Below are 16,815 nucleotides of genomic sequence, written 5' to 3'. Positions count from 1 at the left end.
CTCAAGCATGTATCTATATCCCAGGCAGGGTTTGCATGGCCCAGAGCCCACACTGGCAGGCTCTAATCTCACTGCAGCAGTTTTAGAGGGCAGGGCAGGACAGGGCAGTGGAAGGGTGGCTGGAAAGAAGTATCAATCACTCCAAACTCATGAAACATGCCAACATTTATTTGCTCATCGATTAAATATTCTCTACCTATTCTACATTGAATGCCAGGAAAACTAGCAGAGGGCTTCTCCATTATCCAGAATCTGTTAGGACCACTTATATCGTGCTCTGGGGTACAAAGAAGAGACACAAGAAAGACCATCCCAGCTGCCTCAGGCTTTCAACCTAATGGTAGTTTCCTATGTTTGGTTCAAATGTTCATGCCAAGTTGGGGACTGAAGACACATGACAAATGAGACTTCACTCTCTTTTGGGAGGGAAGTTGGGAGTAAAAGCAAAATGAAAATCAATCCTGGGCACAGTCTGGCTTTTTTCACCTCCCAGGCCTCAAGGGTGAAAGGGGTACGAGAAGGCAGGGCAGGTGGCCTCTGGATCCGTGGCAAACAGGAGAGGGAACATGCTGAGGGGAGCCCCATTATTTAGACTCTTCAAACTTTAGGATGTGCGACTGGAAGAGAAAGACAAAGCCTTGGTGGGAAGGAAGGCCCACCCCAGCCAGTTCACCCAACCCCTCAGATAACCAATTCATTTGATCTAAGAATGCCAGGTAAATACTGTATCCAGGCCTAGGCTGCAGCCTGCTGCAGAGACCCCAAGGGCAGGAGTGGAGGGAGAATAGCCAAGTTAGAAGCGGGGGCAGTTACCTCCGAGTTCAAAGCACCAGTGATTTTCCCTTTGAGGATTCGATGAACAACCTCATATGAACTCAAAATGTCTGCAAAACAAGACACAACAACAAAACCTCAGTGGCATGGGGTTGGGCAGGAGGAGCAAAGAGGCGAAGCAAAAGGCGGGGGCTGCAGGGAAAGTGCTCTGGCCGCCAACCAGCAAGTCTCTGCTAGTTCCTGCTAAATCCCTGCTGCCAGGATCAAATGAGATGATAAATGCTGAAAAGGTAGCATAGGGGGAGGGCAAAATAACAGCAGATAAAGGGAGGAGGCACTTGTTAAAATAATTACAGGGATCTGGGATTTTTAATGAGAAATTCTACTGGGGACAGAAAATCATGTTCATTGAACTCTGTTCTGAGAGTTTCGGCTGGATAGAGGCAGGTTAAAAGTGGAGAGGTTTTCACCATGAGAAGCAGGCACTCTTACATGCTGGAACCAGGCAGGGAGCTCATCAAGAACCCACCTTTCCCCAGGATGTTGTCCCTCACGCAACTCCCACCATCCCACCACCGCCCCAAACTCTGGGACTCTTTGTATGCATGAAACTGAATCACTAAGAGTCAGACCTAGGTTTCATCCCCAGCTATGCCATTTTCTTGCTATTAAGTACAAGTTCATTTCACTTTTCTGAGCCGTATTTTCCTCATCCATAAAGGGAAGAAAACTGACACTTGTCTGACTTATCTCTGGGTTGGGGATTCTGGCCCTTCTGACAGGCTGGGATCTGCACTTTGAGACAGGAAGCTCCTCTTCCCTGGGTCACCTGAAGAAGCTCCTGATGCCTGACTGTTCCCAGGCTGGGCAGCAGGGACCCTCTTCATGCAATGACCCAAGACAACCTCTGGGTGGTGCTCCCTGCCCACTGGGCACAAACCCCACCAGCCTCCCAGGAAGCCTTGGCCCTGCACAATTGGGAGATGCCTTTCCATCTTTAAAAATATATATATATTTTGGCCGGGAGTGGTGGCTCGCACCTCTAATCCCAGGACTTTGGGAGGCCGAGGCAGACAGATCACGAGGTCAGGAGTTCCAGACCAGCATGACCAACACCGTGAAACCCCGTCATTATTAAAAACAGAAAAATTGGCCAGGCGTAGTGGTGCATGCCTGTAATCCCAGCTATTCAGGAGGCCGAGGCAGGAGGATCACTTGATCCTGGGAGGCGAAGATTGCAGTGAGCCGAGATCACACCACTGCACTCCAGCCTGGGTGACAGAGCGAGCCTCCATCTCAAGACTTAGTTCGTCTGAGGGCCAGGTGGCTCACACCTGTAATCCCAGAACTTTGGGAGGCCAAGGTGGACACATCACGAGGTCACAAGTTCGAGACCAGTCTGGCCAACATAGTGAAACCCCATCTCTACTAAAAATTAAAAAAAAAATTAGCCGGGTGTGGTGGTGGGCGCCTGTAATCCCAGCTACTCAGGAGGCTGAGGCAGGAGAATTGTGTGAACCTGGGAGACGGAGTTTGCAGTGAGCTAAGATCGTGCCACTGCACTCCAGCCTGGGCGACAGAACGAGACTCCATCTCAAAAAAAAAAAAAACTTAGTTTGTCTGTAAAATGTTTCCATCTCAGCTAAGCACGGCAGCTCATGGCTATAATCTCAGCACTTTGAGAGGCCAAGGTGGGAGGATCGCTTGAGCCCAGGAGTTTGAGGCTGCAATGAGTTATGATTATGCCACTGCACTCCAGCATGGGCAACAGAGTGAGACCCTGCCTCTGGGAAAAAAATTTTTTTTTAAATAAAACCTTTCCATCTTACTTCCTGTGTATGTATATGTATGCTTCTTCATCTCCACTTCTCCTGACTGCCCCCTACAGCATTCTTTCATCCTTTTACATTTCACCTAACTTCGATCTTGAGAAGGGGCCTCTTCATTTCCACCTATGGAGAAACCCACAAGTGTCTGAGGCTAAATGAACCACATTAGGAGAGTATGGTGCTAAGTGCTGTGCTCTGGCCTCTAGCACTGGTATTCGAGTGCTAATTTTCTTCTAAGGCAGAATCCTTTTCCAGTGAAATCTGAAGCAACATGCAAAGTATGTAAAACAGATGAAAGCTGAACAGTTCTGGTGGAAGCAGGGGTGGGAAATCTGCCCTCTTCTCTTCCCTTCCAGAGAACTCAGCCTTTGGGCAGCATCTGAGGTCCCTCTTGGGATCTTGGGCTCCAGGCCCCGGGCATGAAAACCAACACTTGAGAGGCAACTTTGCTGGGGTCAGATGCTGAAAACGGGGGTTGGGTGGAAAGAGAGACTGAAGCACCCTGGCCGCCCACTATGCTGTTTCCTGCTCGGGTCCCAGAAGCAACCATGGCTTCTCCTGTCCCTGAAACCCTCAGTAGGAAGGCAGAAGATGTCTCACCTTTCTCCAGCATGAATGGCTGAGTCAGGGGTGGGATGGTCCAGAAGTCGTCGCTGTCCAGGCTGCGCAGAGACTGCACAGGGATGGTGGCCAACTGTCCAAAATCAATGAACATGACCACAGCCCAGGTGTCCACCCTGTCCAGCACCCAACACCTGGCAGAGGAAAGGAGAAAGACAGAGGAAAATCATTCTGCCTAGTGCCATGCACAGCAGCCTTCAACAAAGCGGATGTGAAAGTGGAGGTGGGAGGGAGGAAGAGCGAGTTTGCTCTGTTTCTCCCCAATCCTTGAGTGAGGAAATAAAGATGATTTTGAGAGAAGAAGCCACAGGAAAAAAAAACAGAGCCCAAAGGAAGAGAATGCAAGAAGGGAGCATTTTCCCTGCACACCTCTCCCATGGGCTCTACCCCTGCCCAGGCACACACCTGTTCCAGGCGTGTCCATAATCCCCCAGGTGGTACTCTGCCAGACAGCGAGTCCCACGCTTAACGGCGGAGTCCTCCAGGTAGGGCTGCTGCTCCTCCGCCTGAGCCAGGGTGCTAAACAGCGCCTGCATGTTCTGGTGCAGAGCCTGTGGGATGCAAAATGCAATGGCCCCACTGCCTGCACTGCATTACAAATCTGCCTCTGTAGACGTCACCTGTTACATTAGCACTGCGAATCTTTCCCAAAGGAATCAGGTACGAGGTGGGAGAGAACGAGACTGAACCTGGGGATCAGACTGCAGTTACCCTGCATCTCCACCACGGACCAGCCCTGTCACCGTGCCCACCCTAGGGAGGCCACGCAGGAAGGCACAGGAGCCTGAGGGGGCCAACAACCAGTCCATACCTCAGTGATGTGCATGGCCCAGAAAAACGGGGTCTTCGGGACGATACTGGTCACCAGCAGCCCTGCCTCCCCACGGACACTGTGGATGAGCGCCAGCCAGCTCAGGTCTCGGAAGCATTCCCTCAGGAGCAGCACCAGGAAGGACCCTCTGCAGGAAGAGCAAGGAGAGCAAGGAAAGGAACGACTGGACCAACGCCTGTCCTGCAGGAGGCTGAACTGCCTGGGGGATGAGTCCCCTAAGCAGGAAGGCTGCGCCCACCCTCTCCAGGGTGGGAGCCAAAGCCAGTTCCCAAGTAATCCCAGTCCACGGCAGAGGAAAGGAAGGGCCAGTCTGGGGGCGCAGGGGTTGAAGAGTTCAGGAAAAGGAAGCAGCAGAGGGAAACAAAAACACACTGAGAAACTCCGAGAGAGAGAGGTGGACAAAAGTCCTCAATGGGTAGATTTTGGGTCTCTTAAGTGATGTATGAGTCTCTAAATGATGCAGGTGTGGACTGTCCACCATGCAGGATATGCCTGCCATCCCAAAGCTGCTCCTCCCCTGCATTTACGCACATTCCAAATGTCACCCTGCTGCTCCACTCACTCAACCACCTGCCTAAACCACACATGACAAGTGACAAAAAGCCACAGGCCCTACAGCATTTCAAGTCAAACTGATAATTCTGGCACTCCTGACATTAAGAACAGTATCCACTGTTAAAGCAAAGCAGGGGACATGGTCGGCATGATGATCTCCTGGCATTCAGGGCAGGGGACAGTCACAGGCCTTTGTTGTACGTAAGTGGAAGCTGATTTTATTTATTTATTTATTTTGAGATAGAGTCTCACTCTGTTGCTCAGGCTGAACTGCAGTGGCACAATCTCAGCTCACTGCAACCTTTGCCTCCTGGGTTCAAGCAATTCTTCTGTCTCAGCCTCCCGAGCAGCTGGGACTGCTCGGAGACCCTTGGTGGTGTGTCCACCACCACGCCCGGCTAATTTTTGTATTTTTAGTAGAGATGGAGTTTCGCCATGTTGGCCAGGCTGGTCTTGAACTCCTGACCTCAAGTGATCCACCCACTTTGGCCTCCCAAAGTGCTAGGATTACAGGCATGAGCCACTGGGCCCAGCTGGGAAGCTGATTTTATAAGTCAGTGTGGGTCACAGCCTTACAGCTTGGATCTGACACACGAGTTCCCGAAAACTATCCCCCACCCCAGTACTATCCCTGTCCCCACTCTCTGTGGGACAGAGATGTCTGTAATCGCCCTTTGCCCTGGTGGTCTTTCTATACCTTGCTCACCTCATTTCCAAGGGGACTGCAAAGAAGGCTGCCCTCAGTTTCTCTGTCTCACACAGGTCAACAGGAGCTTTAGGAGCGAGCTGTATAATAGCTAGAAAGCAGAAGACTAAGTCCCGGAGGCACCAGAGCTACCCAGAGAGGAATGTGCTCCCCTAACCTGTAAGAGGCCTTTGCCCTGCCCTCAAAGGAAGCATAAAATGGGCCAAGAAGCTGCACCCTCCCAATTCTCAGTCTCTAGATTCTCATCTGGGTGGGAAGGGTCGGTCAGATGATATTCTTTAATTAAGAAAGCATCCTAGGGCTGGGTATGGTGGCTCACACCTGTAATCCCAACACTTTGGGAGGCTGAGGTGGAAGGATCACTTAAGGCAAGGAGTTTAAGACCAGCCTAGGCAACATAGCAAGACTCCATCTCACAAAAAGTTTTAACAATTAGCCAGGCATGGTGATGCACACCTGTAGTCCTAGCTACTGTGGAAGCTGAGAAGGGAGGATGGCTTGAGCCCAGGAGATCGAGGCTGCAGTGAGCTATGACCACGCCACTGCACTATAACCTGGGTGACAGGCCGGGCACGGTGGCTCAAGCCTGTAATCCCAGCACTTTGGGAGGCCAAGACAGGAGGATCACGAGGTCAGGAGTTTGAGACCATCCTGGCTAACACGGTGAAACCCCGTCTCTACTAAAAAATACAAAAAGCTAGCCGGGTGAGGTGGCTGGCGCCTGTAGTCCCAGCTACTCAGGAGGCTGAGGCAGGAGAATGGCATAAACCCGGGAGGCGGAGCTTGCAGTGAGCTGAGATCCGGCCACTGCACTCCAGCCCGGGCGATAGCGAGACTTGGTCTCAAAAAAAAAAAAAACCTGGGTGACAGAGCGAGACCTTGTCTCAAAGAAAAAATACAAGCAAGCAAGCATCCTAGAGGAACAAAGGGAAAAGGGATATTTCTACACTAAGGGTCATCAGGGGATGGAGCTGGAAGGGAGGCTGCAGAAGGGGGAGCCACCCCAAGTGGGGCTGGAAGAGGTCCATTAGGAGCTGCAAAGCCACATCCTGGAAACAGATGGCAGCGCAGAATCTCACCAGCGGTTTTGCCAAATCCTTCACCAGAAGCCTTCTCCAACACCTGGGGAGAAAAATGAAAGGTCTCACTCAGCCATGGTGGCATTTGTTTTATTGATTTCTATGTTGAATCACTCCAGGTAGACTGGGAGACAGAGCATCGGCAGCCCCTGTTTTGACTCCAACTTTAGAGCTGACTTTTGAGACATCCACCCACTTTCTCCATTCTCATGGCATCCTGAGCCAACCCAAAGAAAAGATGATCAGGAGCAGGGAAGGCAGGGAGCAGGGCTGCTGCTAGGGAGCACTCATCCAGAGGTACAGTCACAGAATGAGCTGCCCAACAGCCTTCCCTAGACAGGGGCAGAAGGCACCACCGGGACGCTTAGCCTGGTGCCCTGCTGGCACTACCTGCAGGGAGGAAGACAAGAGGAAGCAGTCACACTGATGCAGGGCTGGGTGGGGACAGAAAGGCCTAGGTGCCCTGCCACTCTCCACAGCCCTGCAGCCCCCAACCCACGCTGGTCTCCCTCTCACCACTTTTCTCACCCGAAAAACCCCCAACCCTGGGGACACCCAAGTATCTGTCCCCCTTCCCACTGCCCTGCATCCAGGTGCTTCCATCCCACTACCACCACCCACCACACGCCTCGACTTTCCTTCTCTCCAAAGGACCTCATATCCTCTCCTTTCTTCAAAATGCCCACAACCCCTGCCCATTAACTTGCCTCTTCATCAGAGAGCAAATGGGAAGCAATGAGACCGGATGTCCTCTTCTCCCCACCCCGACCACCAGCCCCTCTCTGGCTCCTGCCCTTCCCGCTATCCCTCCCCTGCACACTTGGCTGCATGGACCTGCTTCCTCCCACTCTGGCTCAAGCCCTCACCCTGCAGACCCACCCTGCTGCTCCTCCAGCACTGTCTCCCTCCCGCGTGGGCCTTTTCCACAGCAAACAAGCAGGATCTGACACCCACTTGGAAAGACCCTGACTGACCTCACAGCTCCCCCAATTCCTGCTTCTGTGCTCCTCTCACTGCAACTCCACAGTTTCACGGTCTCTGTGCTGTTTACCTCCACACTCACAAGTCTCCTCTCAGGCTTCCCCAAAATGGCCCTGCACAGGGTCAGCATGAACTGTCACGCTGCCAAATGCAACAGTCACTTCCCTGTTCTGAATCCACCTGCAGTATTCTCTCTGCTCCCTCTTTCCAGAAACACATCTCTTGGCATCACATGTATCTGGTTCTCCTTCTCTTTCCCTGGCTGGCCTTCTTAGTTCAACTGCTCAACATTGGCACATCTCAGGACTTGTTCTCTCCCCATCCACCTTATCTCCAAGGCCATCTCCAGTGCAACGGTTTTAGGTATCAAGAATGTACCGTGCACTCTCAAAGCTGCAGCCCCAGACCTCATTCTTCTCTGGAATTCCACTCACATGTGATGTCCACTTGACAGGAGAGTGAAGAGGTACACAGGCTTAGTATGTCTGCATCAGACTCACCCAAGGAGCTGCAATCACAAACAAATAAAGCAGACCCTCCCCAGGCTAGCTTTCTCCATTTGAGTGAACTGCGTCTTTTGTTGTTGTTGTTGTTGCAGAGATGGGGTTTCACCATGTTGCCCAAACTGCTCTTGAACTCCTGGGCTCAAGCAATCCACCTGCCTCAGCCTTCCAGAGTGCTGGGATTCCAGGCATGAGCCACCGTGCTCAGCCTACCGCATCACTAACTACAAAGCAGTTCACCCAAGTTCTCTCTCCCAAGCTCCCTACATCAAATTCATCAGCAAGCCAAGCTACCTCCTCCTCCAAAACACACCAGAGCCCATGAACATTCTTCTCCGTGTCCATACCCACCACCCCAGTACTCGCCATCTCTTACCAGAATGACAACGACAGCAAACAGGGAGCTCTGCTGCGGCACCTGCTCCCAAAATCCAATCACCTGAGGACTGTGATCTTTTTCAAACAAAAAGCAGATCACATGACATCACTGGTTAAAATCTTCCAACATTTCTCCATCGTGCTTACAAATAAAACCCAAAGTCTTGACCTTGGCTCTCAAGGCTTACCAACGGACGCCCCTTCCCAGTGACCTCTCTGCCTACTCCACTCCCCTTCACCCACCAGGCTCATACCTTGGGCCACTTGCAGGCCTCCCTCTGCCTGGAATGCTCTTAGTCTGGTCTTCCAAGTGGCTGGCTCTGAGCTGGCATTCAGATCTCAGTAGAGATGTCACTACCCCACAAAAGGGGCCTCCCTAAGAACCATCTAAAGAAGTGACCTCTCACTCTTCATCACATCATCATATTTTAGTTCTCCAGCCGCTACTCATTATCTGGTATTTTCTTTTTTATTGTCGCTTTTACCACTGGAATGTAAGCATTGCAAGAACAAGAATGACAAGTGTCTTCCAACAATTACTTTGATCATGGAGGTAACACCAGGGCCTAGGATATGCCTGGTGCATATTAAATTAAGCTCTCAGTAAATATGTGCTGAATGAAAGAATCAAATAAGAAATGACTTGGCGGCTGGGTGCTGTGGCTCACACCTCTAATCCCAGCACTTTGGGAGACCTAGGTGAGCAGATCACATGAGGCCAGGAGTTTGAGACCAGCCTGGCCAACATGGCAAAACCCAATCTCCACTAAAAATACAAACAATTAGCCGGCCACGGTGGCAGGTGCCTGTAATCTCAGCTACTCAGGAGGCTGAGGCAGGAGAATCGCTTGAGGCGGAGATTGCAGTGAGCCAAGATTGTGCCATTGTACTCCAGCCTGGGTGACAAAGTGAGACTCTGTCTAAAAAAAAGAAAAAAGAAAAGAGAGACAAGAAAGAAAGAAATGACCTAGCGCAAATTCTTCACTCTCTAAATCTTGGTTTCCTTTTCCACACCAGGAATCCCACCTGCCTTGATATGAGGATTTAGTTGGGCTCAGGACAATGACATGCAGTAGGTACTAAGAAACAGAAGTAGCACAACACAGCAGTTACAAGTGCGGATTCAGGAGTTAGCTGTCTGGACCCCAATCCTGGTTGGGAGACTGGCTGCTTAAGTCTGGGTGAGTTACTTGGTGTTCACATCTGCAGAATGGGATAGTTAACAGCACCTACTGCTGTAATTAAATGAGTTCATACAGTAAAACAATTAGACAGTGAGTCCTCAGTGAAAGTTAACTACTGCTATCAATCAATGAGACCCAAATTAAACCTTTCCTCGCTAAACCAACCACATTCTGCCTCTCTTCTTTACCTATAACAAAGCCAAGCCACGGTGCTAAAAATTGGCCCCCTCTAGGCAAGCACGTAAGGTGTCTTTTTATTCAGAATCTTGCTCTGTCACCCAGGCTGGAGTGCAGTGGTGTGATCTCGGCTCACTGCAAGCTCCGCCTCCCAGGTTCATACAATTCTCCTGCCTCAGCCTCCCAAGTAGCTGAGACTACAAGTGCCCACCACCACGCCTGGCTAATTTTCTGTATTTTTAGTAGAGATGGGGTTTCACTGTGTTACCCAGGATGGTCTTGATCTCCTGACCTTGTGATCCACCCTCCTTGGCCTCCCAAAGTGCTGGGATTACATAGGCGTGAGCCACCGTGCCCGGCCTTTCCTAAGGCAGTTCTAAATACCAATCCCACAAACCAATTATCACCAGCAGTTTCAAGCTAAAAATGATTATTAATACAGAAGCATTTTACATCATTTTTGGTCTAATTATTATTCCCTAATGATTTAAGTGATAAATATAACAAGCCCGTTTTGACAGTTTGTAAAATTAAGTTCCAGAGGAAAATCTACATAATTATCATCCAACAGCCACAGCAGGCATGTCACCTAAACACAGACCTCCAATTTCCAGATGTGTCTGTAATACAAAAGTGGCCACATGGAAGCTACAGAGATCAAGGCAGCACCTCAATAGCTGCAAGATCAGCTAATTTTAATTAAGTTCCATTGTTGCTACAAGCACGGTCACCCTCATGCCCAGATCAATCAATAGCTGTTAATTATCCCTTTACTTTGTTCTGGGACATTTCTACCAGCTGGTCAAGTGTTCTAAGAGGTGCGCCTGCTCCAGAGTGATGCTGGGGAGTCCGTGCAGTGGGAGAGGAGAAACAGGAACACAAAAGTTGGTGGGCAGAAGGCTTGGAGGTGGGACCATCCATTCAGTCCCCTCCACACACCAGGCAGAAGTTCTTGCATACACTCAGCAGGGTACAGCCTCATGACACCCAGAACACAGGCAGCTTCCCAACCTGCAGCCTCCAAGTCTGCTCACTGCCACAACCCTGGGCCAACTCTCTTTAAGTGCTGTCTACCCCTGCCCTGACCTCCACCAACCTGGGGAACTGCACCTGGGAATACCTGAGGAGCCCATCCTGGTGGAAATTTCACATTTGCAGCTTTAACCTCAATTGCTTCCCTTTCATTCTTTAATCACTTGCACTGCTACGTGCCAGACACAAAATGACAAAGGTGAAAGACAAAGACCTTTGCATGGGCTCCTCAGGGAGCCCCCATTTAGTCACCCACAAATATAAAACACCACCACAAAGCTCACGTTCTCCTGGGGGCAGCAGACACTAAACAAATATACAAAGAGGAATAATGTCTTTGGCTGGCAGTAAGATGGATGAAGACACACAACTCAGGGACAGGGGATGAAGGGTGCCAGGGGTGGGTGCTGTCTCAAGGAAAGTCCTCCTGAGGTGGTGACTGATCAGTGGAGCCTAGAATGAAGGGAGCCGGCAAACCCTATAGACACCTGGGAGAAGAGCCTTCTGGACTAACAATGGTAGGTCCAGAGGCCCTAAGGTGGGGATGCACTTGGTGTGTTTGGGGGGTGGCCCCAGGGCTGGTGTGACAATATATTTTCATCTCTTCCCTGGACCGCCAGAGGCAGATCTTCCTGCCTCCATCCTGGCCTCCTCCAGTGGGTTCTAGAAGGTCCCTTTAAAAGTTAAATCTAGGTGCAAGGACGAGTAAATGGTGGCACATGACACAACAGAGTACCACTTAGCAATAAAAAAAGAACTGCTGATGGTGCAACCACATGGATGCATCTCAATAACATTCCGCTGAATGACAGAAGCCAGACACAAAGAAGCACGCACACCCTGATGCCATTTACAGGACACGCTGGAAAAGCTCCATCTCATCGAAAGGATGGACAACAGCTGAGGGCTGCTGGGGGCCCTGAAGGGGGAATCTTTTGGGCGACTGAAATGTTCTCTATCTTGATTGTGACAGTGGTTACATCCTGCACGCACTGGTCAAAATTCATCAAGCTGTACACTTACATGGGTTCACTTTAAGTAAATTATACTTCAGTAAGTATACTGAATACTTCAACAAAGTTGATTTTCTAAAACATGTGAATGGGTTCTATCTGGCTATGTCACCCCCTGCTCAAACCCTCCAGTGTTCTCATTATTATGTGACTGCAAATCCTGATCACTACTGAATCAAGTCCTGTGTTATTTTTTATTTTATTTTTTATTTTTATTTTTTTTTAAGATGGAGTTTCGCTCGTATTGTCCAGGCTGGAGTGCAATGGCACAATCTCAGCTCATCGCAACCTCTGTCTCCCAGGTTCAAGTGATTCTCCCGCCTCAGCCTCCTGAGTAGCTAGGATTACAGGCACATGCTACCACACCCAGTTAGTTTTTGTATTTTTAGTAGAGACGGGGGTTTCACCCATGTTGGCCAGGCTGGTCTCGAACACCTGACCTCGTGATCCACCCAACTCGGACTCCCAAAGTGCTGGGATTACAGGTGTGAGCCACCACACCCAGCCTGCAACCTTTTCTTAGGAATTAACTGCTGCTTTTTCCCCAGTCCATTTACTTGGATTTCCTTGAATCTTTGGCTAAGTTTTCCTGTAACTTTCAGTGACCCTTTTCCATTTTTCTTCCTGTCAATGTCACCCCTAGAGTCTCACCCTGTCCTGCTCTGTTCTGGACTGCCTGCTGCACTGTTCCAGGACTGCCTGTGGCCAATCTGGGAAGCCTCTCATCTCTCTCCCCTTGGATCTGGGTTGGATACCAGACCCTGTCTTGTTTTGGCTTTACTGATTCATTTTTGTTGGAACACACTCCTTCATCGCTTTCTGAGAACACATACATGGGGCACACATTTTTTGAGACCCTACCTTTCTGAGCAAGTCTTTTTCTACCTTTTTAAAAAAGTGACAGTGTCTTACTTTGTTACCCAGGCTGGAGTGCTGGCACAATCATAGCTCACTGCAACCTCAGACTCCTTCAGCTCAAGTGATCCTCCCATTTCGGCCTCACCAGTAGTTGGGACTACATGTGTGTGCCACCACACCCGGCACATTTTTTGAAGACAGGGTTGCCCAGGATGTTCTCAAACTCCTAGCCTGAAACAATCCTCCTGCCTCAGCTTCCCAAATCCCAAATCCCAAATCCCAAAGCACTGGGATTACAGGTGCACACCACTGCAGATGGCCTACCCATATATATATACACACACACACATATATATATTTGAGATGGAGTCTTGCTCTGATGCCCAGGCTGGAGTGCAGCAGCATGATCTTGGCTCACTGCAACCTCTGCCTCCTGCGTTCAAACGATTCTCCTGCCTCAGCCTCCCAAGTAGCTGGAATTACAGGTGTACACCATCACACCTGGCTAATTTTTGTATTTTTAACAGAGATGGGGTTTCACCATGTTAGCCAGGCTGTTCTCAAATTCCTGACTTCAAGTGATCCGCCCATCTTGGCCTCCCAAAGTAATACCCTTATTCTTGACTGACTTGTTTGGACTTGGGTATTATTTTCCTGAAGAATTCAATCACACTACCTGATTCTATATCCTTCAATGTGGATTCTCTTCCTAAGGCTTATCCCTAGTATTCTAAAATACTTCTGTAAAGTGCCTTCATGTAGGGTTTTTATTTTCTCATTCATTATCCTGGGCGCCCATTGGCTGCTTTCTATCTGAAAACTCACATCCTTCCCCCATGGGAAATTGTCTTACATCATTTGATAATCTCTCCCCCGTGCTGACCTGAACTCTGCCTAGATGTGTGTGTTGTGCTACGTAAGCTGATCTTCTAATTTTACCTTTTCTTTTCTTGAAAACAATTTTACTACAAAATATTTCAATCAACAAATCCTCTCCCCAAAAAGCAATAAGAAATCTTGACAAACTGTCAAAAACAACCACTTTAGGACTCTGGAAATTGACTGAAGCATACTTGAAATTGAACACATCTATTAAAAAGAAAACAGTAGCTGGGCGCGGTGGCTCAAGCCTGTAATCCCAGCACTTTGGGAGGCCGAGACGGGCGGATCACGAGTTCAGGAGATCGAGACCATCCTGGCTAACACGGTGAAACTCCATCTCTACTAAAAAATACAAAAAAACTAGCCGGGCGAGGTGGCGGCGCCTGTAGTCCCAGCTACTTGGGAGGCTGAGGCAGGAGAATGGCGTGCACTCGGGAGGCGGAGCTTGCAGTGAGCTGAGATCCGGCCACTGCACTCCAGCCTGGGCGATAGAGCGAGACTCCGTCTCAAAAATAAAATAAAATATAATATAATAAAATAAAATAAAAAGAAAACAGTAACGACGACGACTGACCTTCGCATGAAAACAGTGAGCATCTGGGGCTTCCCCACTCCCTGCTCCTTTGGCAGATAGTTCTACCAGGATGGGTAAAACCACAGAAACCAGGAGCATCAAAGGTGGCTGACTTGATTGGCGCAGGTGATGGAAAACCACCAGGTGCCTGGGTGTTGTCAGAAACTGCCACCTTGTGGTAAGCAACGGGAAAGCTGCAGCCTGCGGATGTGGTCCTGCTGGCTTTTATGCATCTTCATCTACAAAATGCCTATTCCTAGCTCTTGCCCATATTTCTATTAGGTTGTTTCTTTCTCGTATTGATTTCCAGGCATTTTCATTCTGTTTTTTTATTTTTGTTTTTTAAAATGTAGCCTAGATCTTAGCCCAGGAACTGGCAAACTTTTTCTGCAAAGGGCCAAATAGTAAATATTTTAGATTTTGGGGGCCTTACTGTCTGTCATGAGTCCACTCTGCTGCTGCAGTGAGAAAGCAGTCACAGGCAATCTGTAAACAAATGGCTGAGGCTGCGTGCCAGGAACGCTTCACGGACACAAACTGAATTTCATACAATTTTCATGTGTCATGAAATGTTCTTCATTTTTTTTCCCATTTAAAAATACGGCTGGGGGTCTCACACCAATATAATCCCAGCAGTTTGGGGAGTGCAGGGGAGAGGATTGCTTGAGCCCAGGAGCTCAAGATCAGCCTGGGCAACATAGTGGGACCCTCTACAAATAGAAATTTGTAGAGTGGGATCTCTACAAATAGAAAATAAAAAAAATATATATATATATGGCTGGGCCCAGTGGTTCCCCTGCAATCCCAGCACTTTGGGAGGCTAAAGCAGGAGGATTGCTTGAGGCCAAATTAGCTGGGCATGGTGGTACACACCTGTAGTCCCAGCTACTCACGAGGCTGAGGCAGTATTGCTTGAGCGCAGGAGTTCGAGGTTGCAGTAAGTTCAGACCACGCCACTGCGCTGAAGTCTGGGCAATAGAGCAAGACCCTGCTCTAAAAATATAAATAAATAAAAATCGTTCTTAGAACCTCCACTCTGAGAAGATGAAATATACATACTTCATCTTAGTTCTGTTAAACACAACTAAGAGCCCGGGACATTACATATAAAACAAACATAAGAAGACTCAGAGGTGGAAAGAAGGGAACAGGCTGGCCAGAGACCTTGGAACTCAGGGTACAACATGGTGATGACTTCTCTGGGTTTTCCTTTTGCTTTATATATTCCAAACTTAGAATTGAAGAGGCCAGCAACCCAGAAATACCAATAGGCACAGAAAAAAAAAAAAAAAAAAAGCCCCAACAAAAGCCTGCTCTTTCCAGCCAAAACACCAGAAAAGAGACAGGCTAGGAAGACAGAACGCTTGTAGATAATAACTCCTCTACTCCAGCTAAACGCCACCAAAAAGGCGAGCCCACCTCCACGCATGCCAGCAAACACAGCATGCAGGGCTCAGACTTCTGCCCTCATGAGGCTGGGATGAGTTGCCCAATACCCCTACCCTAATCACAAAGGGCCAAGCAGGCAGCCAGGGATTTCATCCCCCACCCAATAACGAAACCGATCTCTCCCTACGGCCACCCTGCCTGGGTGTCAATATAAACTACTTGGGAACCTGGACTTCCATACCCACCTCACAGACAGAAAGCCCCCAATCTCTCCCTATTGGGGTGATGTCAGAAGAAGTGTAGTGGAGAGTCAAGACTTTCCCCAGGGGTAATGAAACCATCCAAGCCAAGATGTCAGTGGAGACCACAAACCAGAACTAGTAGTAACAAGGGGCTCCCTGCTGCCTTAGAGGCTGAGTAGGGAGCCTGACTTTCATTCTCACCTGGCAGCAGCGAGGCAGTAGCATGTTCCTCTGTGGCAGTACCGTGTTCCCCTGTGGGAGCAGCATCAGAGGAAGCCAGCTAAAACACAAGGTGTACACAAAATCTAGTCCAGCAACATAACAAGAAAATGTCCAAGTTTCCAGTGAAACTCACTCATCATACCAAGAACCAGGAAAATCTCATGTGGAATGAAAAAAGACAATTAACACCTGCCAATGCCGAGACAACACTGGTGCTGGCACTACCTGACAGATATTTTAAAGCAGCCATGACAAAATGCTTCAAGGAGCAATGACAAGCACCTTTAAAACAAATAAAAAAAAAAAATAGAAACTCTCGGCAAAGAAACCAAGTCTCAGCAAAAAACAGTATTTAAAAATGGAAATTTTAGGTCAGAAGTGGTGGCTCACACCTGTAATCCTAGTACTTTGGAAGGCTGAGGCGGGAGGATCACTTGAGGTCAGGAGTTCAAGACCAGCCTGGCCAACATGATGAAACCCCATCTCTACTAAAAATACAAAAAAATTAGCTGGGTGTGGTGGTGGGCCCCTGTAGTCCCAGCTACTTGGGAGGCAGAGGCAGGAGAACCGTTTGAACCTAAGAGGCCGAGGTTGTAGTGAGCCAAGATCGTGCCAATGCACTCCAGCCTGGGTGACAGAGTGAGACTTGTCTCAAAAAAAAAAAAAAAAATTTAAACTGAGAAATACAATAACCAAAATAAAAAGCTCAGCGAGTAAACTCTACAACAGAATGGAGGACCAGAAGAAAGAACTGGTGACTGGAAGGCACAGCAATAAAAATTACGCAATCTGAACAACAGAAAAAACGGTAGACCGAGAAAACCTAGACTCAAAAAGGCAAGTGAACCCAAAACAGCAAAAGCACAAAGAAATGTATGCCAAGACATATCATAATTTAACTTCTGAAAACTAAAAACCAAGCAAAAATCTTGAATGCAGAGAAAAACAATTTGAATGACAATAGATTTTTCATCAGAAACCATG

At 48.8% G+C, this 16,815-nt stretch overlaps 1 protein-coding gene across 1 annotated transcript in view; it reads right to left on the bottom strand.

Moving 5' to 3' along the window:
- Positions 1–147: 147 nt before the first annotated feature.
- Positions 148–16,815, bottom strand: part of TDRD10 (tudor domain containing 10) — a 51,056-nt gene continuing 34,388 nt past the window's right edge. Inside the window, exons 7-12 of the mRNA XM_023214392.1 lie at positions 6,397–6,439; positions 5,318–5,408; positions 4,036–4,183; positions 3,630–3,775; positions 3,204–3,358; positions 148–884 (exon numbers count right to left, since the gene is read on the bottom strand). Of these exons, the coding sequence (XP_023070160.1) occupies positions 736–884; positions 3,204–3,358; positions 3,630–3,775; positions 4,036–4,183; positions 5,318–5,408; positions 6,397–6,439 (732 nt within the window). The 3' untranslated portion in view covers positions 148–735. The remainder of the gene's footprint in view (positions 885–3,203; positions 3,359–3,629; positions 3,776–4,035; positions 4,184–5,317; positions 5,409–6,396; positions 6,440–16,815) is intronic.

This window comes from Piliocolobus tephrosceles, chromosome 1 (assembly GCF_002776525.5).
Source record: "Piliocolobus tephrosceles isolate RC106 chromosome 1, ASM277652v3, whole genome shotgun sequence".
Classification (NCBI taxonomy): domain Eukaryota; kingdom Metazoa; phylum Chordata; class Mammalia; order Primates; family Cercopithecidae; genus Piliocolobus; species Piliocolobus tephrosceles.
The sequence above is the reverse complement of the archived record's forward strand: the minus strand, read 5'-3'. Positions and strand labels throughout refer to the sequence as shown.